Source organism: Elephas maximus, chromosome 2, assembly GCF_024166365.1.
Source record: "Elephas maximus indicus isolate mEleMax1 chromosome 2, mEleMax1 primary haplotype, whole genome shotgun sequence".
Taxonomy (NCBI): domain Eukaryota; kingdom Metazoa; phylum Chordata; class Mammalia; order Proboscidea; family Elephantidae; genus Elephas; species Elephas maximus.
Genome location: NC_064820.1, coordinates 128,463,226 through 128,488,192, shown reverse-complemented (window position 1 = coordinate 128,488,192; position 24,967 = coordinate 128,463,226). Strand labels below are relative to the sequence as shown.

At 39.8% G+C, this 24,967-nt stretch overlaps 1 protein-coding gene across 1 annotated transcript; it reads left to right on the top strand.

Moving 5' to 3' along the window:
* Positions 1-7: 7 nt before the first annotated feature.
* ISOC1 (isochorismatase domain containing 1) lies at positions 8-24,421 on the top strand. The gene is made up of 5 exons (XM_049873224.1): positions 8-316; positions 10,496-10,615; positions 10,721-10,924; positions 12,622-12,738; positions 17,672-24,421. The coding sequence occupies exons 1-5, from the start codon at positions 8-10 to the stop codon at positions 17,816-17,818; spliced, it is 897 nt and encodes a 298-aa protein (XP_049729181.1). The 3' UTR covers positions 17,819-24,421.
* The last annotated feature ends 546 nt before the right edge of the window (positions 24,422-24,967 follow it).

Below are 24,967 nucleotides of genomic sequence, written 5' to 3'. Positions count from 1 at the left end.
GGGGAACATGGCGGCGGCGGAGCCAGTTGTCCCCATGCTCCCCAACAGCGGCGGCGTGGGCGCGGGGGCACCGTCGGGCACGGTCCCCGTGCTCTTCTGCTTCTCGGTCTTCGCCCGGCCCTCGTCGGTGCCGCACGGCGCGGGCTACGAGCTGCTCATCCAGAAGTTCCTCAGCCTATACGGTGACCAGATCGACATGCACCGCAAATTCGTGGTGCAGCTCTTCGCCGAGGAGTGGGGCCAGTACGTGGACCTGCCTAAAGGCTTCGCGGTGAGCGAGCGCTGCAAGGTGCGCCTCGTGCCGCTGCAGATCCAGGTACGTCCCGCGGGAGGGCCGCACGCCCCGCTGCTACTCGCGTCTGGGTGCTGTCTCCGCCTCCGCCGCGCTCCTCAGGTGCCCCGGGCGCCCGGCCCTGCCTGTCTCGCAGGGTTGGAGTGGCCGAGCGGCTCGCAAGGCTCGGGGACGGCTCGGAGACTGCGCCTGTAGAAGGTGACAGTCACCAGTCGGGTGGGGGCGTGGGCTTCCGAGCTGGTCGCGGCGTTCGCGAACGCCCGCACGTGCGAGGTCCTCAGCTGCCCGCGTCCGTTTTGTGTGCCAGGAGCAGATTCCAGTCTCCTGTGTAACCAAAAGGCTGTGCAGTAGTAGCTGTGCCTGTATTTTGGGGTCTTGGGTGATGGCAGAAGGAAGGAATAGAGATTGGGGAGAGTACTGGCCTTAGGGTTTGTTGCTTGGAGTTGTGTTAACCACTTGCGGAAACAAACTTTAGGAGTCAGACCCTTTCTTCTCTCCTCTTTCTCAGCTCTCTTGTCCTTGGGCTCAAGCCTCTCCTAACCTTAAAAGTGAAATAACAGTGTGCTCAGCCTCCTCCTCATAAATGTCAATTGAATCTGTTGATTGTATGTGTCGCCTACATTGAAAAAGTCGTTTGACTCCGGGATTGCAATGCCCATTTAAATACCGAGCTTTAGCTAGACCTGGTCTTGCTGGCTGAGAAAGTAGTTGTGCCTGAGGATTATTTAATAGCTTTTATTTATTTAACAGCCATGCTCTGGTACTACGGAGGTCAATTTCCCTGCTTTCTTTTTATGCTCTGAGGATTTATTGGAGGATTTATATTTTTGAGAGGAAAGAAATAAGGTATAATTTCGATAGTCCACCATCATCATTTTTTTCTTTAACTGAGAGAAACTGATGAAACCATTTCTGTAACTGATAAATTGAAATGTGGGATTCAGGGTTAGAAGGGATTTTAGTATTCAGTTGTCATTTTCTGAGGATTATTTCCATTTTCTGAAGATTATTTAGCTATCGTCTGCCACAGAATTGGTTGTGCGTCCTCTGACCCCAGCATGTAAGTGTTCAAAGCAGGTACTTCAACCCAGGTAAAGTTCCAGTGTTCAGAGGACAAAGGCTGTGAGGTTCCCTTACCAGCTCTGCGGAGCTAAGGGGAAACAGTGATGTCTGATACCTCAGAATTTGCCCTGCTGCCCATGTGTAGAACTGGTGTTCTCAGGTGCTTACCACTCCTCATTTTTATGTTTTCAAGGCTGACATTTCTGCAGCCTTCTTTGTCAGTCTGTTTGGATTACCGCTGCCAAGATACCCAGGGAGCTGTATGCACCTTTGACAAATCCATTTATAAAGGCTGAATCCAGATTCTAACTGAGGAGGTCAAGGAGCTATACCAAGGAAGCAGATTTCTTTGTGAAGCATTTCCCTTTATGGTTGAGAGGTTCAGGTGGGATGTGTGTTACCTAAGACAATGCTGTGCAAAACTAGTGCCCCCACCCCCTACGTGTGTTAGGTATTTTTGTTGTTTGAAGATGATTTTTATTTTGAAAATTTCAAGGCACTTGGTTGCAGGCCTTTGTCTGACAACTCTTTTTAATTGATCATTCTGGAAGCTAATGTAAACATATACACTTGAAATGTCTTGTATATTCTTAAAAGACATGTAATTTAAGTCACTTGTGGCTTTGAAAGTATTTTGTTTGGTGTAGGAGACATTGTATAGTTAATTTTTTATGGTGATGTTTACTAGCATTATTCTCTTCCATCCTTTTAAAAAATTAATTTTTCTCACTAACTGTTCCAGGAATTCTTAAGCATTAGGTATATAATATTTTATGTATTTTAAATTATTTTACATATTTTCCTTTTATAGTATTTCTTAGTAATTATAGCACTTTGACTTTCTTCATTCAGGTGCCTCCCCCAGATTAGAAGTAGCTAATGTGGAGTCAGTCGTGATCTGACACATATACAGGGACTACAAAAGAAAAGAAATTTCTTACCCTGCCTACTTTACTGTATTTTTTGAGAACTAAGCAGTATAACCCTAGAGACATGAACAATTTGTAGCTAGAAGAGATGATAGAGTTCATCCCACAAACATTTGAGTGGCAACTTTAAGCGCCTGGTGCAGGGGATGCAAACGTGGATAAGACGCAGTTTGTGTTCCTCATCTAAAACTCTTTCATTTTGCAGACGAGAAGAACGTAGAGGCAGAGAAATTGCCCGAAGTTACCCGGCTGTAATGAAGGGACAAGCAGTGCACATGCAGGTCCTCACTTACAGCACAACGCAGCGTTCTTGGTTTCTCTCTGTGCTTAATGAGCCTATTGAACAGTATGAAAACAAGCCACAAACTCGAGGTTGTAGTAGCATCATTTGTCTTGCTGCTGCTTATTGTTCTTTGGAATAGGTGCCTGTCACTTTAGAAGACTCGATGTGGCCCATGGGTGAGGCAGGGACAAAGAGTGCAGGTTTGCCCACGTGTAGTCCACTGTTTAAACAGCGTGACTATGGTTTCTCCATATGTAGGCCCTGGGGCCTCTGTGGCCCGGGTTCACGTGTACTAGAATTTGTTCTTAATTTGCATATGGGTCGGAGTTTGCTTTCATGCTTTTTCTGACTGCTATTTTTTTTTTATTGCTAGTGACCTTTCATTTTATGTGAACTTGAGCCAGACGGCACCTGTGGTTAGTAGTTCTTTGGGAACTGATCTTTAAGACCCCCATTGTCCACAGTAGATTGTGGTAAACATTTCATGTCTTCTTAAATATTTTGTCAAAGTGACTGAGCATCTGCTGACAGCTCAGGTAGCTAAAGACATAGCTCGTGTTTCATGCTTGGCTTGTATGTGTGTAGCTTTGCCAGTTCTTCAAGTGTGATGAATTTTGAGACTCAAGGGAAGGAATGTAAATGAGAGGATTATATGGTGCGAATTTAGGTCGCTTTGATGAGTTTCAAGTTCTAATTTTTTAGAAGGTATTTTCCAAGTTTTAACTACTGGAAACATTTAATCCTGGAAACAACTGTAAATCTGATATAACACCACCAGTGTATTTTCCAGCCTGTCACCAGGGAAAGTGGAGCCTACGTAGAAGAGAGGAGTTAGTGGACATGATGAGAAAGATGCCAGTGAGAGGATTTTGCTTCTGTGGAGGAAAAGCTTCATGTGGACAGAAAGGCCTCCCTCAAAGGGTTATTTTGACCTTTTCCTGAGATGGTTAATTGGGGAAGGGTTCCACTACAGCCTTAAGTTTCTTGACATTTAATTTTGTTGTTGTTGTTTTAAACAAGTTATGGACGTTTTATAGCTAGAGGAGACCGTAGAGTTCATGGTGGGAAGGGAGGAAAGGCAGGATTTGGAAAGAAGAGGAAAAGGAATCTGTACCTCCTTTGGCTTGCTGGTTTGAAAGTGGTTATTTTTGATTACAGGACCTTTACCTCAGGAGCGTGGGGGGCACAGCAGGTCAATGAGTGAATGCTCAGAGACTCTGAATAAAGAAACAGGCAGAATATATTCCTCTGTCTGTTTCAGGCTGGGGAGGTGGTGTCAGGGACACTGAGAGGAGACAGCTGGATTCTGAGGTCATGGTATTGTCTCTGCCGCTTTGGTTAGATAGGTGTATGTGTGTGTGGCTTTTAAAAGATGCAACATCCCTGATTAATGCCCAAAGAAAACATTATATACCCTTTGCTTTTTGTGAATACAGTAGAGGCTACCTGTAAATAAACTGTGTTTGAGAGTGGGACCTGTGATCTGCATTAGGCATTATTTTTCTCTCATTTTGTGAGACAAGAGGAATCCTAATACTTCCTTACTAGGCTCAAATGTCACTGTGCTCCTGGGCTTTCTCCAGCTTCACCTTCACCCCAGTCCGAGATACAGTCTTAAGAAATCCCTCAGTCCTCTGGTGGGTGGAAACAGCTGTCCTCCCTTGGGGAGTTAGAAAGCTCACACTTTATCTGATAAGCCACAGTTGTAATATTATGCCAGTGGCATGTGTTCACAATAGGTGACTACAGTATGTCATAAAAATAAGAGTGAAATAAATATTCTTTTCTAACCTAAATTAAAGAGCCCAAAACCTGTTTTGCGAGGATCAAATCATGTAATGTTTTGTGGTATCTAGAAATCCACTTTATGAATCATTTTACTAATTCTGCAGACGGCATTAACATAGGAAACCCTGGTGGTGTAGTGGTTAATTAAGCGCCACGGCTGCTAACCAAAAGGTCGGCAGTTTGACTCCACCAGGCACTCCTTGGAAACTCTATAGAGCAGCTCTGCTCTGTCCTGTAGGGTCGCTATGAGTCAGAATTGACTTGACAGCAACAGTATTGTTAACATAAGTTAGGCAGTATTAGCATTTCTCTATATATTTATACATTTTTTAAGGGGTCTTGATAGTAAGTGATATTGTAACCTCATTAGAGAATAAGTTTTTTACATGTTCTGAGCTTTAGAGTGTAGTGTATAAGGTTTCATATATGCAGGATATCATAGTAACCTAATGTATTTATTGCATGTAGCTCACTTCATCCTTTAAATAACCCTTTGAGATAGATATTATTTTCCAGATGAGAGAACTGCAGTTTAGAATTGTTAATGATTTGCCTACGTTCATATGATTGGAATTAGTGAAATTGAGATTGGACACAGATTCGAATGCCCACTGGGCTGTTCTGTGTAGGGATCCTTGTAATCTGGGAGAATCACGTCACAGACTTCTGTTTTAAGTGAGCCTATATTGAAGCAAGGCCTTATTGTAGCTGTGGTTACTGGATTTCCTTGGACACACTTCAGAGTGAAATAATAGTGTACCAGATCCCCTTCTAGACTCCATCCAGCAAATTATACCTATTCTGTGAGTATAATAGACTTCTGAAATTTTAGAATCATCATTTTTACTGTTCCAAGCTCTTCATCATTACTAAAAATATATAGATACTCACCATGCATTAACTTTATGGTGAGGACAGAACTTGTGTCCAGTGCACTAGGATGCTAGGCCAGCCACCGTGCATGCATCTGTTCTTAGGAACCAGGGAAACTGAGCACGGGTGTCTTAGGCAGGGTTCTCTAGCGAAGCAAAACCAGTGTAGTGTACATAGAGAGAGATTTATCTCAAGGCAATGGTTCACACGGTTGTAGAGGTTGGCAAGTCCCAAGTTCGGGGGTCAGGCAGCGGACTTGAGGATTCTTCTGACTCACATAGCTGCAGGGGCTGATGAGCCCAAGATCGGCAGGTCAGATGGCTGGCTGCTGGCTCACAGGCTGTGGAGGCTAATGAATCGCAAGAACCAGAGGTCAAATGGTGACAAGCTAGAAGCAGGATCCAGAGCAAAAATGAGCTTTGCCAGAGTGTCCATGTATACTGGGTGTAGGCCCTGACCCCCAAAGGAAATTCCCCTTACAGCTGATTGGCTTTTACATCAGATCATATCATGCAGGTGATTATATTATATTATTTATTATGGGAGATCACAAAATGGAAAACAATCACATGATTACATAACTGTCATTGAGAATCGTGGCCCAGCCAAGTTGACACACAACCATTGCGAAGGGTGAGGCAGATTCCTTGCAGATCTAGAAGTTATTATTGGATAATGGTTCAGCATACACTGGTTGTGAAGGAGGGTAAATACTGTCATGAGAATGGTAATAATGGGACGGGATAAAAACAAGCCCTTTGAGTATGAAATTGAAGGTCAAATCCCAGCTATGACAATTCTTAAGAAAGGGGACAAAAAATTCATACTCGAATTTGATCTTTTAAGTTCTTGCTTGAGGAAGCCATTGACTGTGATCAACTTTTTACATTTTAATATGTGTATATCTGTATATTTATTACTTGTGTATGTATGTGTAGGGATATACATAGATATGTGAAGGTGTGTATATATACACACATACACACTTTTAATGTGATTTCTTCATACTCCTTGAATTTGTATTATCTGTAATTGCTACACCTTGACTTGTGATATTTCATCAAGTTCACTTTTTGCTGTGGAAGGATTTGGCTGGCTTGCAATTGCAACATGTAAATGTTTGACTACTAGCAGTGTTAAAAAAAAAATTTTTTTTTATAACATTTTGATTTAAGAGAAATTAATGAATCAAAGTGCAAGAAGTCCCTGAATTATAGTCACTATGTCATTTTAACAACAGCGTGTTGGAATTCATGTGGATTTAGGGTAGGGGTAGGGAGTGAGGATGGTTGGACAGGATTAGAGTTTTTTGGCTCGTTTTCAGTACTCACAATGCCTCCTTTCTGTGGCAGGGAGGTTATTTTTAAGGTAGTAACTTCTACCCAACTACTATAACATAGAGAGTCTACTTTTTTTTTTTTAGATTCACAGCCAAGTTGCAAAGATAGGAGAGACTTCCTCTTATGGTTAAGGTTTTGTGTCAGTGATTCTCAATGGTTTGGCACTTGTATGATGTTGTGGCCACCTTCATGATGGGATCTGCTGTGAGTAGCCAGTCAGTTGAAAGGGAATTTCCTTGGGTATGTGGACTGTATTGAATATAAGTGGACATTCTGGCAAGGCTCATGGGGTTTTTTTGCTTGCACTGGATCATGCAGCTGACTCCTATTTGTCTGACTTCTGGTTCTCGAGACTTAAGCTAGCAGCTGGCCTGCGTTCTTGCCTGCTCATCTTAGGATTTGCTGATCTTTGCTGCCTGTGAGCAAGAGCCCTGCTCTCTGACCTGCTGATCTTGGGTTCATCAGCTCCTGCAGCTAAGTGCTTCAGGAGAAGCCTTTATCTTGACCCACGGACTTGGGATGTTCCAGCCTCTACAACCGCATGAGCCGTTGCCTTGATATAAATCTCTCTATGTATATTTATATGCTTTACTGGTTTTGCTTCTCTAAAGAATCCAGCCTAAGGCAGTTCCCATATACCTGTACCCAGCTTCCCTTATTGTTAACGTCTTACATTACTGTGGTACAGTTGTCAAAACTAAGGAACCAGTGCTGGTACATTATTATGAACTGAGTGCCATACTTGCTTCAAATTTCAATAGTTTTCCCTTTAATGCCCTTTTTTTGTTCCAGGATTCAGTCCAGGATACCACATTACATTTAGTTGTCGTTTCTCTTTAGGCTCCTGTGGTCTGTGACAGCTTTGAGGAGCACTGGTCAGATATTTTGGTAGAATGTCCCTCAGTTTTGGTTTGTCTGATTTTCTCCTGGTTAGACTGGGGTTGTAGGTTTTTGAGAGGAAGACCACAGAGGTCATTTTCATCACATCAGGTCAAGATAGTGTGTACTGTCAACATGATGTGACTGGTGATATTAACCCCGATCTGCTGGCTGAGGCCCTCTTTGCCACATCTCTCCACTGTGAGTTACTTCCCCCACCTCCTCCCCTTTCTGTATTCTTCAGAAGCAGATCACTGAGTGCAGCCCACGGTTCAAGGAGGGTGGGGAGTTAAGCGCCAACTCCTTGAGGGGAGAGTATCTACATAAGGTAGGGCATTTTGAATTTGCTAAATTATAACCATTATATTTTAACGTCATTCTGCATAGTAACATGCTCTGCCACTGTACGGAAAGTGTATCAACGATAAGCCCCGTTCTAGAAAGGTTTTGCAGTATGGTAAGGATTTCAGGGCTGCATTTGCTGACCTTCTCATTCTGTGTCTGATCTGACACCGTGGTTCCCTGCCCAGGACAGAATACCTAACAGCTGAAATTCAATGCAAGGAAGCTCTAGGTAGTGTGAAGCCCAAGAGACGACATTTCTCGGAATAGACAGGATTTCTTGATAGGAAAGGGTTTATCTTTTAAATATCCCAACTTAAAAATACTTTGATCATTTTATATTTTAATCCTTCTGAAATATTATGTATTTTAACATTTTCTTAATGAGAATGCTAGAATGGTGAAGTTCTCCCAATTTATGAACCATATACAGCTTGTGTATGATTTGATCTATCCTTTGCTAGAGGCCTAGATTTGAGATTTGATCTGCTTTTATTGTATTTTGAATCCTTTGTCTGAGAGCTATCATTTTTTTTTCTGCTCTCAGTTTGCCTGCCTCCAGTGGCTTCATTTCTGATTTGCTGTTTATAACCTTTTGTGGATTTAGAGCCCAGACAAACTTGTTAGGGATGTGTATAGAGCCAGTCATTGCAGAGTGAGATGGGACCTGAGAACTAGAGCTGTAAGCCAAGTACGTGCTGAAGCATGTTCGTGCATGGCCACCAACACAGGAGCTATATTTTGCATACTTATTGGTTCTCTCCTGTTGTAGAATGGTGAGGTTGGCTGAGTTGCATCACTGTAATTTTAATTGCAGTCAAACTGATTTAAACAGTGTGCCCTAAACACGGTATGGACAATTAGTTCAGATTTATAAAAAGGAAATATATAGACTTTGAGCCTCATAAGCCAAGATTTAATGTTTACTGAGAATTTAAAATACATAGTCATAAATGAGGAACCCTGATGGCACAGTGGTTAAGAGCTTGGTGGCTAACCTGAAGGTCAGCAGTTCAAATCCGCCAGCTACTCCTTGGAAACCCTATGGGGCAGTTCTACTGTGTCCTATAGGGTCATTATGAGTTGGAATCGACTCGATGGTTTCGGGTTTTTTTTTTTTTTAGTCATAAATGATGATTCATTCTGAAAATAAATGGCATAAAGGTAATAAATAATATAGATCATACTGTGGTAAGAGGAATTGTATCGGTTTGTTCAGGATCAGAACACATCCTTTACCAAGCTTTCTGCAATGTGAAAACATAGAAATGAAAGTACCATTGACTTTTAAGAGTCTAGTGAGATTAATTTCTTGTATTCAGCAGTGATTTTTTGCTTTTCATTCGATCCATAGGGGACTTGTTACAGTAGACCAACTATGGCAGTTGATATGATGCTTAGTAATCTGATACCCGATTTTCATCTTTATTGACTTTCCTGATTTTGACAAATATGTTTGAGAATGCACATGTTAAACAGATATCTGTTCCTTTCACAGCACAGGGCGTTTCATTTAACCATGGTGATGTGCTCGGCATCATTTCATTGTGTTTTTTGAAACTCTAAAAACTGGTTTAAAATAGACAGTCGCCATGTCTGTTCCAAGTCATGGCAACCTCATGTGTCTCAGAGTAGAACTGTGCTCTATAGGATTTTTAATGGCTGATTTTTTGGTGGTAGATAGCCAGACCTTTCTTCTAAAGTGCCTCTGGATGGACTAGAACCTCCAGCCTTTCAGTTAGCAGCCCAGGATGTTAACCATTTGCACCACCCAGGAATCCCATCTTTCTGTTTCTGTCTCGATGATAGTAATAATTCTGGATTTGTTTCTGTTTTTCAGTTTTTATGTTCCATAGTTTCTGCCACAGATTATTTTAAATTTCAGCCTTTTTACTTGTAAGCAACTCCACCATCAACTTTAAGCTTTTTACTATTGTAAAATTTTTATCTGATTATGAAAGTAATACATGCTTAGTGAGTAACATTTAGAAAATATAAGAACGGTATAAAGGAGGGATCAGTCCCTGGAGAGGGACATCATGCCTGGCAGAGTATAGGCTCAGCGGAAAAGAGGAAGACCCTTAAGAGGTGGATTGACACAGTGGCTGCAACAATGGGCTCAAGCATAACAACGATGGTAAGGATGGCGCGGTGTTCCGTTCTGTTGCGCCTAGGGTCACTGTGAGTCAGAACCCACTTGACAGCACCTAACAACGACACAACACAAAGAAAATAATTACCAGTAATCTTACTTCTGTTTAAACACTGTTAATATTTTCATGTATTTGCCTTTACTTTTTCGCTCATATTTTTTACACGATTGAAGTGCTATTGCACTGTGGTCGACTTTTTATTCACACTGTGTAATGAATATTTCTCCTTTGATGTTACAGATTCTTTGAAAGCACATGTACAGATATTAATTGGCTAGAAATATTTTATCATGAACATATAAAAATTTGTTAAACCATTTCTGTATCGTTTGCCCTTGGTTTATTTCTAATTTTTCATAATTATAAGCAATTCAGTGAACATCCTTGTAAATATTGTTTCTCCTTGTAATTCAGATAATTTCTTTTGGGTAAGAGTTGCAGAAATTGACTGGATCAGATAGTAGGAAAATTTTTCTTTCTTTATTGGCTTCCACTGAAAATAAATGTCCTTGTATACCAAGTACTAAATCATTCTTTTTCTCTTTTTCCCACAGCTCACTACCCTGGGAAATCTTACACCTTCAAGCACTGTGTTTTTCTGCTGTGATATGCAGGAAAGGTTCAGACCAGCCATCAAGTATTTTGGGGATATTATTAGTGTGGGACAAAGATTGGTGAGTTGTTTATCTTTTCCAGTTTGCTGAAGCATGATGTAGTTCATATATATGCATGAATGTACTTATATTGCTAATTGTTTTCATTTTTGGCTGCTTTTACAGTTACAAGGAGCCCGGATTTTAGGAATTCCAGTTATTGTAACAGAACAGTATCCTAAAGGTCTTGGAAGCACTGTTCAAGAAATTGATTTAACAGGTGTAAAACTGGTACTTCCAAAGACCAAGTTTTCAATGGTCTTACCAGAAGTAGAAGCTGCGTTAGCAGAGATTCCTGGAGTCAGGAGTGTTGTATTGTTTGGAGTAGAAGTAAGTACTTGTTATGTTCAGGATTTGATATTTGCAGAAGACTTGGTATTTCCAGAATGCGATTTTGTATAGGGAATACCATTTAAGTGGTGATAAACCCAGTGAGCTAAGTACTCTTAGTCTCCCCATTTATGGATGGAGACACAGCAGTTGCCCAGATCATAGAGCTGGTAATGCACGCAGCTAGATTTGAATCCAGCTAATTGCATTTTTAACAACTATTTTGGAACACATTTTCACCAAAGGCATTATTTTTATTTATGTCTTGTGGGATTTTGCTTTGGTCATAGTTTTGTGCTAGAACAACCTTAAAAGTCAGGTAATTCACTGTTTTTCAAGCTCGAGTCATGTACATACACTTTTAAAGAAAAAAAAAATCGTCATGGATTTCTAATGTTGATTTAAATTGATTTTGTGTTGTTTTTTGAACGTGGACAAATAGAATGTAGGTATTTGTTTATAGCTTTTAAGCAACTACTAACCTAAAATTGAAAGAAAAAATTATGAACAAAATTATAAACTATGAAATCAAAACAACAATATTACTATGTCGATGCTTATTTGGGGAGACTCTGGTGGCATAGTGGTTAAGTGCTATGGCTGCTAACCAAGAGGCCGGCAGTTCAAATCTGCCAGGCACTCCTTGGAAACTCTATGGGGCAGTTCTACTCTGTCCTATAGGGTTGCTTTGAGTCGGAATCAACTCGATGGCAGTGGGTTTAGATGGTATGGTTATTTGATAGTAGGTTTTATAGTAGTAGCTTTCGGTAGTGGAAAGGTGTAGAATATCCTGAGTTTTAAATGTACGTTGTTTCTGTATTTTGACTTCAATAATGAGAATATAGAGGGAGACATTTATATAAATATGTTGTACAAATGCCGTTGCTGACTTTCACACTTTTTTTTGCTCGATCATTATTATTATCACTCGTGCTTAATCAGAATTATCTTTGAGCATTCCTCCAATGCAAATTTTAATGAGCTGTCGGTTGATAATTCTCCAAAGCTCTCTTGTAATGTGAAGTTAAGGTCAGCATGGTGGTGTATTAAAATCTACATTGATTGGTTATATAATCTGGTTATTGCTGGAGAATGTTTTTACTGGTATATTCTCTGCTAATGAATTGTTACCAGTTAGTACTTTCGAATGTAGAATCCATATGGTACACTTCCAGTTGCTATAACCTAGATATTTTTTTTGCCTGTGTCACAAATTAATTTTAGTTTGGCCTACCTCTCCTACTGGGTACCTTATAATGACTCAGTTTTTCCACTATTTTCTGTATCTGCGGTACTGCAGAATCATTATTTGTGGTTGACACTTGGTATGAGTGTAGAAATGTGTAGACATAAACACAAACGTTAAGTGCCACCAAAACTGAGTGGTAGCAGTCAGCTACGTGAAGGTCATCCAGGTGACACAGATGAAAGCCCTAAAAAAAAATTAAATAAATTCTCACAGAACTCTGAGAATATATTCAAAGTTCCTAATAGGAGGAACATTGATACAGTACAATTACTGGTTTTACAAATGAGTAAATACTGGTTTATGCTCGAGATTATCTAGCTAACTAGAGGCAAAAGCAGGCCTAGATCAAGGTCATTAGATTTGTAGTGTTCTTTCTGCTTTATCTCATTGTTGGACATATGTAAAATACTTTTAGTTTACTCTGTATGATTTTTTGCTTTCCTACTAGACTCATGTATGCATCCAACAAACTGCTCTGGAGCTAGTTGGCCGAGGTATCGAGGTTCATATTGTCGCTGATGCCACCTCATCGAGAAGCATGATGGATCGGATGTTTGCTCTTGAGGTAATTGACCTGCTTTAAAATAAATCACTGATTAAGTTTTCCAAATAAATTTAAAGAGCATTGAATATTTTACAGCAATAAAAGGTTTACCTCTGTAACTTAAGCTTGGTTTGACAACATCAGACTCACTGGTTTCCAGAGACTCGACTGCACTGACTGACCTTTGAGGTTTTGCCACCATATCCTATTTCATTTCTTGTATCCTCCTTAGAATTAGATTTCTAGTGAAGCCAAAAGCTCTTTTATACCTTTTTTGTAAGTTCCCTATAGTTTTACACATAAGCTAAGAGATATTCCAAGAGGCCTGGCCTGAACTATTTAGAGGTTTGCAAATTAAGAACAGTTCAACTGGGTTTAACTCAGCTAGGATCCAGCCAAAACACTAGGGCAAATTGGGCCTAAGCCTGGTTCTACCTTATGTTTCCTTAGACTTGAATTTCTGGGGCTGGGAGATATGTCACTCGAAGTGGACACAGCTCATACAGTGTTTCGTGGCTGTCCGACACTAGAATGTCAAGATGTTTCATAGAGTCAAGAAGTCGATCATTCTTTGTCATCATTGCATAACAGTACTCTTACATAAGTAATTTCTATCCAAGGCTGTTGAGAAGGAAACTATTGCACAATCCTTTGAAACACTTCATTTTGTGGGTCTCTTTTTAGTATTTAATTCAAATTCTGTAATAATGTTAGAGTACTGTCCATGTGAATTTAAATTGCTGAGTTCTTTAACTGTTCTTTTTGTATGAACAGTGGAAAATATAGATTGTTTCTGAGACCCTCCAGTGTTCCACGTACAGGTTGATCTATGACCTGCTTTCTCTACAGGGTTGCTAAGTCGTGTAGCTAGCCAAAAGCTTTCCCTAGGGTGGTAAGGTAGAGCAGAGCTGTTAGAAAGGGTAAGGGCTAGTCAGAAGAAAAAGGAGAAGAGTAAAGGGCAGTGGGGGAGGGCTGACACAGAAGCAAGTGGGTAGCTGGCAACAATAGTTAAGGCCCTGGTTGGCCATTCCTTGGCTGTTATTTCTGAAGCAGAGAGTCCTGTTATTGGGACTATGGGTGGTAATAGTTTTTTTTTTTTTTTTTTAAAAAAAGCTGTATTTCAAATCCATTTGCACTATTGAAACCTCCCATGTAGCTAGGTGCTAAATAAAATGCTGCTACTTCCAATCTCAGCAAAGATCTTTCAGCCATCTGACCCCACCCCCCAGTGCCCTCCAGTTGATTCGACTCATGAGTTAATCAACTCCCTCTTGGTCAGTTTCCTTAACAGCCTGAGTTTAAATGCTTCTGTGACAGGTCCTCACCCTCTCAGCAAACGGCTCTTTATCTTTGGATAACTTTCATTGTCATGCTGAGGTCCAGAACTTGAAGTGTTTCCAAGGAAGTAAAAAAACTAAAAACATGAACAAAACAAAAGTAAAAACCTTCCTTACTTAGAAATGCTAAGGACTTTCTCCTATGTTCATATAAGTTTCTTAGACATATCTTTGTTATGTTATTTATCACAGAAACTTTTGATGGCTAATTCTGTCTTTCCATGAGAGAAAAAAAATATAGGCAGCTATTTACTATCTGAACCTCCTTGTTTGGTAGGCAGTCTGTAATCTCCTCGATTAGGAGCCCAAATAGAAGGGTGATAAGAAGGGTTTTAATGCAGGCTCTATTGTTATTTCCTAAATTCGTATCCTTGAACAAGTTATCTAACCTTACATCTCAGATTACTCACTGGTGAAATGGAAATAATAATAGCCATTTACCTCGTAGAGTCTTTTTAAAGATTAAATTATTGCTAGCACTTAGTAGAGTAATGGACACATTAAACACTCAAATATTGGCTGCTACTTTTTGGTTGTTGTTATTTTTTGTTGTTTTCAAAAAGGTAGTCTTACCAGAAATGGGTAAGCCTCCTCCCAGACCCACAAGAGACGAGGACTGAGAAATCTAGAGAAGAAAGGATCTAATTATCAGGAGTGTATTTGAAAGGGCCTGGAGCAGCCAGCATTGCCTGTGCTTAAAAGTGTTGAGGCTGCAAGGAAAAAAAAAAAAAAGAATCATAGATTAGGTCAAGTGGTAATGGGGCAGATTTGCCATATTTCTGTTTTTCCTTAGTCTTACTTTAAAATGGAGGTGATTTAGTTTGTAAAATATTGAGAGGAATGTCAAAGTTTTCTTTTATTCTGAGACTATGAAAGTTAAATGTGTTCCTTTAGAACACAACTAAAGATTTTTCCTGAGACTAACCTCATTGCTTACTAAGATTGCTGTATTATTAAGATTGATAGCTACCATTATTGAAACCTCTGCTGTACCAGGGTCTGTGGTGTGCACTTTATTCAGTAACTGTTTTTTGGGCACCTACCATGTGCCAGGCATTATTTTTTTCTACTAATAATGGTAGAGGAAATGAATAAAATAGAATGAAACTCTCTCTTGATGTCCTTGTAGTTTTTAAGTGCTTCTTGGAAATCGAATAGGCTTAGTTTTTCCTTTTCCCTCTCTGATGCTGTCATGACTTTGTGCTCTTGCATTTTTAGGTTTGTAGGTCAGAACCACCTTTCTTTTCATTTGGCCTAGTTGGACTGGCTTTGCAGTTATAAGGGAAGAACTTTGGAAGCCTATTAAGATATGTAGCCATGTATATTAAACAGCTAGCGTTGTAATTGCCCCTTTTTAAGCCAGGAAAGAAAGTGAGCTTAGGACCAGCTTTGTAGGTATTCTCCTGGTGGTGGACAGGAACCTGCCCTGTTGTTCTCTCTCTCTCCTCAGACACCCCTCAGGCTAGGGCAGGCAGGCACCCTCGGAAGGTCTAGGAGTCGGATCTAAACACTTTGCATTGTGCTGAGCCACACTTTCCCCTAACACAGGTTCTTGGCTAGATTGTTTTTAAACCAAATCAGCATTGGCCACATTCCAGTCTTGAAGTGAAGCACAAAATACCGAAGTTTCAGTTTACTAAAAAGAATTTCTGTGACAAGCAGAAAGGATTCCAGTCTGCCTCACCAGAGATTCTCAGCATCACTGAGGACTGTTGGTGTGGAGTGGACCAGGCCCTGGTCAGCAGGGCACCAGGGAAAGCTGGCCATTTGAGAACGGCTTCTTCTGAATTACCAGGTATCTTCCTCAGACCTGGAAACGGTTTTCTCTCCTTCTTGCCTCTCTAAGGAACTAGAAAAATTAGTGAAAATTGATCTTTGTTGGCACCTTAGATTTTGTGAAGCACTTTCACAGACATTGGAAATCTGCGATTCAGATTCACACTGAATCATTGAAAATCCACCGATTCAACAAGGAGCAGTAAGGAAGGCAGGGCACAGAGGGAGAGCTGGGTTTGAATGCAGGTCTGTTGACTGACAATCCGTGCCACTTTCACGTAACTGGGCTGCAACTAGTCTTGTATATATTCCCTACTCTTCTGCCTGAAATCCGCACATAGTCCTTTGAGGTTTCTAAGCAGCCCTGGTAGCACAGTGGTAAAGAGCTCAGTGACTAACCACAAAGTCAACAGAATCCACCAACCGCTTCTTGAAAACCCTATGGGACTATGAGTCAGAATCAGCTTGATGGCAGAGGGTTTTTATTATGATTTATGATTACACTGGAACAATGTAGCAGGTGTGTTTTTTAACCTGTTACCGAAACGCTACACAACGTTAAATTTTATACTGTAGTGATTCTAAAAAGTTTGTAATGGTGGTTTACAAATCATAGGGACACATTTTAAAATCTCGCATGAGGCTGTTTTCTTCAACCATCACTCATTTTTAGGCAAGGACACTCTTCCTTATGGGAAGGAGTCACATGCTATGATGTGTCAGGTTTTTGGGGCAGAAAAAAGAAATTGAGAATGGTCATTTTAATTCCTAAAGTAATTTTAATTCACACAAAAAGTAGTTATATGAAATTGGATAATACAGAAGTAATGGATAGAAATATGTTAGACAGCTAATGAAGCCTCAGAAGTATTAACCTTCCCCGTCTAAATTTTTTTTTTTTTTAATAAATAGCTACTAAATGCCAGGCATAAAAACATTCACACACATCATGGTCTTATATCTCAGTTAAACTGCTGAAGGAAGAAATGTGAAAGAAGGCAACTTATCTGAATAATAGAAATAGAAATAAAAGAATTTAATAAATTAGTAAGTCAGAAGCAGTTGAGTGATGGAATGGGAGGGGAAACTCAAATATGCAGGTACCAAAACCCAAAACAAAACTCTTTGCCATCAAGTCAATTCCAACTCAGTGACCCCATAGGACGGAGTACAAACTGCCCCATAGAGTTTCCAGGTAGCACCTGGTGGATTCGAACCACCGACCTTTTGGTTAGCAGCCATAGCACTTAACCATTACCCAGCCAGGGCTTCCAGTCTGTAGATAACCCAACCCACTAACCCACTGGCATCGAGTCGATTCCGACTCATAGCGACCTTATAGGACAGAGTAGAACTGCCCCATAAAGTTTCCAAGGACCGCCTGGCGGATTTGAACTGCCCACCTCTTAGCAGCTGTAGCACTTAACCACTACGCCACCAGGGTTTCCAATCTGTAGATAGTAGTAAGGAAATACAGCAATTAGAACTATGAAAATAATTCAGTAATGGGGATGAGTTCACACCACTCCTTTTCATCTCACTCGTTTTTTCAGTCTTTAGCCTTGATTCCCTCCTGTCTCTGGCACATGTAAGTCATCATACTGGCTGCTTGTTTTCTCTTACTTGTTTCTAGTTCATTTTTCATATATTGGGGATAATCGTAACAGATTTGTAGTGTGGCTAGTTTAGAAACATATCCTCATCACTGAGTTCAATATTGTGGCTCGAGCCTGTGGTTTTAATAGAGGATACTAATTATTTTGGCCCAGCATGCTTTTGCTGTTTTAAAATAGTGTCCTTTCTCACGCTCACTTCTTTATGTTTTTGTCTTTTTTTCAAAGCGTCTTGCTCGAACTGGGATCATAGTTACCACGAGTGAGGCTGTTCTGCTGCAGCTGGTGGCTGATAAGGACCATCCAAAATTCAAAGAAGTTCAGAATCTAATTAAGGCGAGTGCTCCAGAGTCAGGTCTGCTTTCCAAAGTATAGGACATTGGAAGGACTGATATGCTGTTTGCCATCAGGAAGAACAGGACTGTAAGCCCAGACAAGGCTTGTCTCCGCTAAACTAAGACGTTAAGTCAAAAATTTTCTCCTTTTTTGCACCTCTTAGTAAAACTTAACCAGCTAGACCATTCGGGTACCAGTGTTCAGTTATTAATGTCAGAGGCTTCAGGTGCTGCATACCTTCCTTCTTTGTTAATGTGCTTTTTATTTATTGAAAAATATTACAATGAGGTGTCTGCTTTGTCTACACTGTACACATTGATCATAACTTTCAAAAGTGTGTAGTCTTGTGACATCTTAATTGTGCACTTTAAAAAAAAAGTACCGATAATTGATATTTGTATTATTGTTAGATGTCTGTTATAATGTTAACATGGAGTTACTGCTTTTACTTTGCAGGTTGATTGAAATAGGATAATTGTATAAGCATTTAAAAACAGAATTCTGGATTATGTTACCTCCTTTCCTCCCAATGTTGTTGACTTACTTACTGAGTGAGTTGCATTGATCTAACCAAATCAAATTATATTACATAATTATGTATCTTTCTTGATTTTGCTGATTTTCTTATTCTTATCACTTATTCTCTGTTAATGTCCTCTTCTGTAGCTGAATCATTTACCTAGAAAGACTCGTTGAGTCATTGCTTACTTTAATTTTATAAATGGATGGAATAATTGGCAAGGCCAAATAACTAGGAAGGCTGTTTAACATTCTTTGGAGTATGACTTTAGCTCAGTATCTTACAACCACCTTGGATACGTGCACAAGGTTTAGCAAAGGTAAAGGTAAAAGCTGAATAAAATGTAGTTTCAAAATGTCCAGGTTCTATTTCAGCTAATTTTCTCTACCCATCCGCCAAACATTATTGTTAATGTGAGAAGCATTAGTAATGGTTTAGTAGTATTAATTTTGTAGTCATCGCTACCGTTCAGTACATTTATTTTCATTAAATACTTATTAGAGGAATTTGAACTTTTTTTTGAAATATTATGTGAAATGTGGAACATTGCTGTCTTTTATAAAGTAATTAAAGAAAATATGCAAATGAAATTATTTGATCCACCACAAGATGGCTCTCTGAGTATTATTCCAGGGATTCTAATATTTATTTGAAGGTAATAAAATTTTGCCATTTAAAATCTTTCAACTCATGGGAATTTTCGAAGAAGGAAGATCCATTGTTGAGGGGGTGGATTTTCCTGAAGGACATTCTTCATTACTTAAAAGCAGTAGAAATGTTTGTTTCCTTTGTCAGTAGTAACAAATAGCACCCTAGAGTTTTTTTTGTGGGCGTTTTTACTTATTTTTTCCAGTAAGTTTGTGTGTCAAAAAGAATCAAAGATATCTCCACTTTTTAAAAATAGCTTTTCATATATTTTGCCTAATGTTTCTCAAACTGTAAAACCAAAAACCCATTGCCCCAAGTCGATTGTGACTTATAATGACCCTGGAGGACAGAATAGAACTGCTGCCCAATAGGGTTTCCAAGGCTGTAATCTTTACAGAAGCAGACTGACACATCTTTCACCCATGGAGCAGCTGACGGGTTCGAGCCACTGACCTTTTGGTTAGCAGCCAAGCTCTTAAACACTGCACCACCAGGGCTCCTTTTACAAACTATAATATGAATTGAAATAACCCAGGGATCTTGTTAAAATGCTGGTTCTGATTCAGTAAGTCTGGGGTAGGGCCCAAGGTCCTGCAATTCCAGTCAACTGCTAATTGATGCCAGAGCTGCTCAGAAGGGACCACAGCTTGAGCACCCAAACCACTGCAGTGAAGCCATTTCCACGCTGGAACCAGTGTTGTAGCCCTATATGAGTTTTTTTCTTGCTGTGACAACAAATTATCACAAACTTAGTCATTTAAAACAACACAAATTTATTACCTTACGTTTCTGGAGCTCAAAACCAAGAAAACCAAACCCATTGCCGTCAAGTCGATTCCGACTCATAGCCACCCTACAGGACAGAGTAGAACTGCTCCACAGGGTTTCCAAGGAGCAGCTGGTGGATTCGAACTGCCGAGCTTTTGGTTAACAGCCATAGCACTTAACCACTACGCCACCAGGGTTTCTCTCTGGAGCTCAGGAGTCCAGAAATCAAGGTGTTGATGAGGCAGCATTCCTTCTGGAGGCTTTAGGGAAAAAACTTTTTCCTTGCTGTTCTCACCTTCTAGAGGCCCCCTTCCATCTTAAAAGCAGGACTTTGAACTGTTGTTGCCTTCTGGTTTGAACCCCTGCTGAGAATTTTCATTTCTAACAAGTTCCCAGGCAATATTTATGCTGCTGGTTAGGGTCTAATTCTGAAAGCCACTAGTAGAGCCAAACCGAAAACCAAACTTGTTGCCATCGAGTCGATTCTGACTCATAGCTACCCTGTAGGACAGAACAGAACTGCCTCATAGTTTCCAAGATGCACCAGGTAGATTCACGTCTGCCGACCTTTTGATTAGCAGCTGTAGCTCTTAACCTCTATGCCACCAGGTTTTCCTCTAGTAGAGCAGTGGTTCTCAAAATTTATTATACATAAGAATCACCTGGGAATCTTGTTAAAGTGTAGATTCTGATTCAGTATATCTGCACTGGAAATGCAAAGTCTTAGCAGGGTTTTGAACCAGAATGAACTGGTTGGAAGCCCTGCTTCACTGGCAGGTATGGTCCTTCTCACTTGGAATCTGTGACTATTCTGCCTCCCTCTTCATATTTTAAGAGTGCAGGTAATTACATTAGACCCACCTGGGTAACCAAGGGATTGTTTCCCTAACTTGATGTTAGCTGATTAGCAGCCCTAATTTCATCTGTAACCTTAACTCCCTTTACCACATAAAATAACTTTATCATGCGTTCAGGGATTAGGATGTGAAATATTTGAGAGGGCATTATTCCGTATATCACAGACCTCATGATGTGATTTAGTATTTTATTTCATTCCATTGTCACATTTCCATCTTGTCCACTAGATTGTAAGCTCTTTGAAAGCAGGGAGTGTGTGTGATCTATGCTCAATTTGGAAACACTTTTTGAAAACCTACTAAGTTCTAAGCATTGTGGTATGTATTAAGGATATAAAGATGCCTCTAAGAAGCTAATGGTCAAAAAAATGTGAATTGAATTAAATTGTGTCCAAGGTCCAGAAATGCCTCTACAATGTTGACATTCAGAATAACAATTTTTAAATCCTGCCTTTTCCCTTTTTTGTAGATCATGCCAACCAACGTGACGAGGTCTCATTACAGGAATACTGAATTGATTTTAATACATTAGGCCTTGAAATTGGAAATACTTGTAGTCTTGTAGGGTAGTGAAGTTCTTTTAAATGATGTAAATAAAGAAATCGAGAACATAACCAAAGGAAGTATTCCAGTGTACTGAATTGCCGTGGGGATAGGAGTGGGATCTAGAAGCTTCGTTTATTGAGATGTTAAAACATCTGCAGTCTTAAACTAAAAAGTGACAACTTTTTCCAACAAAGAAATCCAAATATTCTGTTGTAACCAATAAAATAACACATTTCTATATTTAGGTGGGATATTGTCCATTTTTAAAAGCTGGTGTTTAGGTATATATAACTTTAGAGCTTGGTGAAACTTTAAAGATCATGATCTCAAAGGTTCGTTTCAGCTCTAAAATTCTAAAATGGCTTTATTTTACAGATGCAGCAAGTGAAGCCAGAGAAAAATGGCTTGTCTGAAGTTGCGTAGGTAAAGGAAGGCTCAAGCAGGATGAGAATCGAGGCTACTTAACCTCTTGTCCTGTACTTCCTTGCACTGATTGATAACGTTAAAGATTACCTGAAGGAAAGGGAGAACAGCAGTGAGGATGCCTAGAAAAGAGTACGTTTTACCATCTGTAAAACAGTGCAGTATACTGTCTTGATTAGCACAGCTAATGGGATACGCCCCTAGCTGGTGCTGATCGCTTTTCCTCTTCACAGTCTTTAGTCTCAGTTCTTCCCAATGGTTTTCTCTAAAGCACATTTCCTAGCTAATTTTGAGAGAATAGCTGATAATATGAAAATGATTTTCATTGTCAAATAAACTACAAATCAGTTTTTCCACATCATTAAAATGATTAGTGCCTCCTCAATCCTCCTTGGGGCATTGTTGTCACTGTTTGACCTTTGATTACAATGATTTGAAAAATCACTAAGATATAATGAGATATGTATTAACTACTTAGATATGATGGAAGTGGTTTTTTTGAAATAATTAGTATTGGCTTTTAGAATTCTAACTTCCATGTTGCTTTTATTGATCTTTTCAGTCGTTCCTAAGTTCTGTATTGTGCTTAAACCACAGACCATCTTATCAAGAACGTATTAGCGAAATACCGTTTACAGTAAGCCCCAGGTTAGGAACATCCGACTTACCGATCGCTTCACCTTGCCTTTTAATGTTAGGTAAATTTGCCCTCACTTTGAAACGATTGAATGAACCCCCACTTGCAGCAAATTCTTCACCACGATCACCTTCACTTGCCACACGTGCACTGTTACATCACTGAAAAAGCTTCGAGCCTTTTCTCGCACTAAAATAAGGCTAAATAAGAACCACATGCACCTGTTCCAACTGACCTACAAATTCAGCTTAAAGGCACACTCAGGAACTGATCTGTTTGTAACCCAGGGACTGCCTGTACTTTTTCGACAAAAGCGAAATCCAAAATGACAGTCAAGTAAAATAACCTATTAATTTCTATTTATGAGATTATTAATCCTGATTTACTTGCTGTAGTAGGCAGCATTCTGAAATGTCTCCCAACATTCCCACTGTTTTTCTTACGTACACTTTTTCCCAATTATGCAATCAAGCATTAATCAGGTGCTGCTGTGAAGGGATTTTTTCAGAGGTGGAAAATCAGTTGACCTTAAGAGAAAGAGCTTAGCCTTGGTCTGACTGAATCAGGTGAGCCATTTAAAAGGGATGCTTTTCCTGGTCAGAGGGATTAGACATGAGGGAGATTCTCCATTGCTGACATAGAAGATGGAGGAAACCCATGGCAAAGAATGCCAGTAGCCTGTAGGAGCTGAAAGCAGCCCTAGTTAACAGCCAGTGAGAAAACAGGGATCCCGGTCCTACAACCAGAAGGAACTGAATTTGAGCAAGAAACTGAATGAGTTTGGAAGTATTTCCCTTAGGGCCTCCAGAAAAGAACACAGCTCAGCTAATACCTTGATTTCAGCCTTTTGAGATCCTGAGCAGAAAACCCAGTCACATCTTGCCCAAACTGCTGACCTACAAAAAAAAAAAAAAAAAAACCGTGAGCTAATACATTTGTGGAAACCCTGGTGGCATAGTGGTTAAGTGCTATGGCTGCTAGCCAAAGAGTCGGCAGTTCGAATCCGCCAGTTGCTCCTTGGAAACTCTATAGGGCAGTTCTACTCTGTCCTGTAGGGTCGCTATAAGTCAGAATCGACTCGGCGGTACTGGGTTTTGTTTTTTTTTTTTAATAATACTTTTGTGTTGTTGTAAGCCTCTAAATTGGTGGTAGTTGTTCACACAGCAATGGGAAAATAACAGTTGCTCTTTTTCTTTTTTGCAGTAACGTTTAATTGGAGAGAGCTGTCTTAAGAAACAAATAACTTCAGGTGGACATTATTAAGCGTCTCTTAGTATTAGTAATAAGACTAGAATTTTTCCCAGTTAATGAAATAAAAGCGTTATTTTTGAAATAGATTGTTCATGTTAGAAAACTGGGCTTAAACAAGCTTTTCCTTCTCCTTCCCCTCCTTCTTCCTCTCTAGAAGAATCCGTCCTAACCGTGTTTTTTCCTGCAGATTGCCTCCATAAAAAAAAAGCTCTGAATAATATGCTTGTAGTAATAATGCTTGTATGCTTATGTCTTCATTTAAAGTTTTAGATAATCTCTATTATTTCCTGTGGAAGATGAGGATTTAGCTTACTCATATTATGTAAATTGTTTACAATCCCATATCTGCATTGCTTCTCCCACCACCATGGTTAAAAGTTCTGTTTTTAGCTCTGCTGATTATCTTTGTTACTTGGCAGGGTGTCCCCCTCGTTGATGTTCCTCCTTCAGCTATAGTGTCCCGGCACCTCTCAGTGGAAGGGGAGGATATCAGTGCCTCTGCTTGTCCACTTCAGCCAACTCATATGTTTCTCTTTACTTACAAAGCTGATTAAGTTTTACGTTAAGTTTTTATATAACCACTTGCTCTGGACTGAATTATGTCCCCCAAAAATATGTGTTGTAAATCCTAACTTGTATGCTGTGATTATAATCCCACTTGGGAATGATTGCCTTTGTTACATTAATGAAGGATTAGTGTAGGGTATATTTTGAGTCTGTCTCTTATGAGATGTAAAAGAGATTTTGTAGGGGAGCAGATCAGAGATGGGGTAAAATAGATGCCAGGACACATGGAGATCTCCAAGAAACCAGGAAGCAGAAGCTGAAGAGACAAGGACTTTCCTCCAGAGCTGACAGGAAAAGCCTTCCCCTACAGCCCGCCTTCTGAATTCAGACTTCTAGCCTCCTAAACTGTGAGAAAATAAATTCTTTCGTTAAACCATTCATTTGTGGTATTTCTGTTACAGCAGTGCTAAGACACCTTAATCCTGTCTCTTGCATGGTGATTTCTCTGGATCAATTTGTATCTGATGCTTCCTCGTTCTGGGATTTTACTTCCTTCCTCTGGTGTTTTGGATCCTCTGAAGCTTGTATGGTGGTGGTTTTTCATATATGATGTTTAGCACCTGGTGGGCCTGCGACTTAAGTCTTTCAGCGCTTGGAAATTATCTTATTCTTTTTTTGGATAATTTCCTTTCCTCCATTTCATCTGTCCTCACTTTCTGGAACTCCTAGTAGTTGGATATTAGAACTCCTGGAATAGTCTACCAGTTTATACTGTCTCTCTCTCTTTTATATTTTGAGAATTTTCTTCTTCTAGCCTTTTTACTGATTTTTTTTTTAATTTAGGCAATCATGTTTTCAATTGTGCTTTTTCTTGCTCTAGTGCTTTTCAATAGCACCACGTTCTTTAATAATCCAGCAACTTCTCAACCTAATTATACTAATTAGAATTTTTTTAAAGCTTTCCTCTGAATTCCGTGTTTCCTATGGTGTCATTTTTTCCTGTTTAGCTTATTCTCACTCTCATACTACTG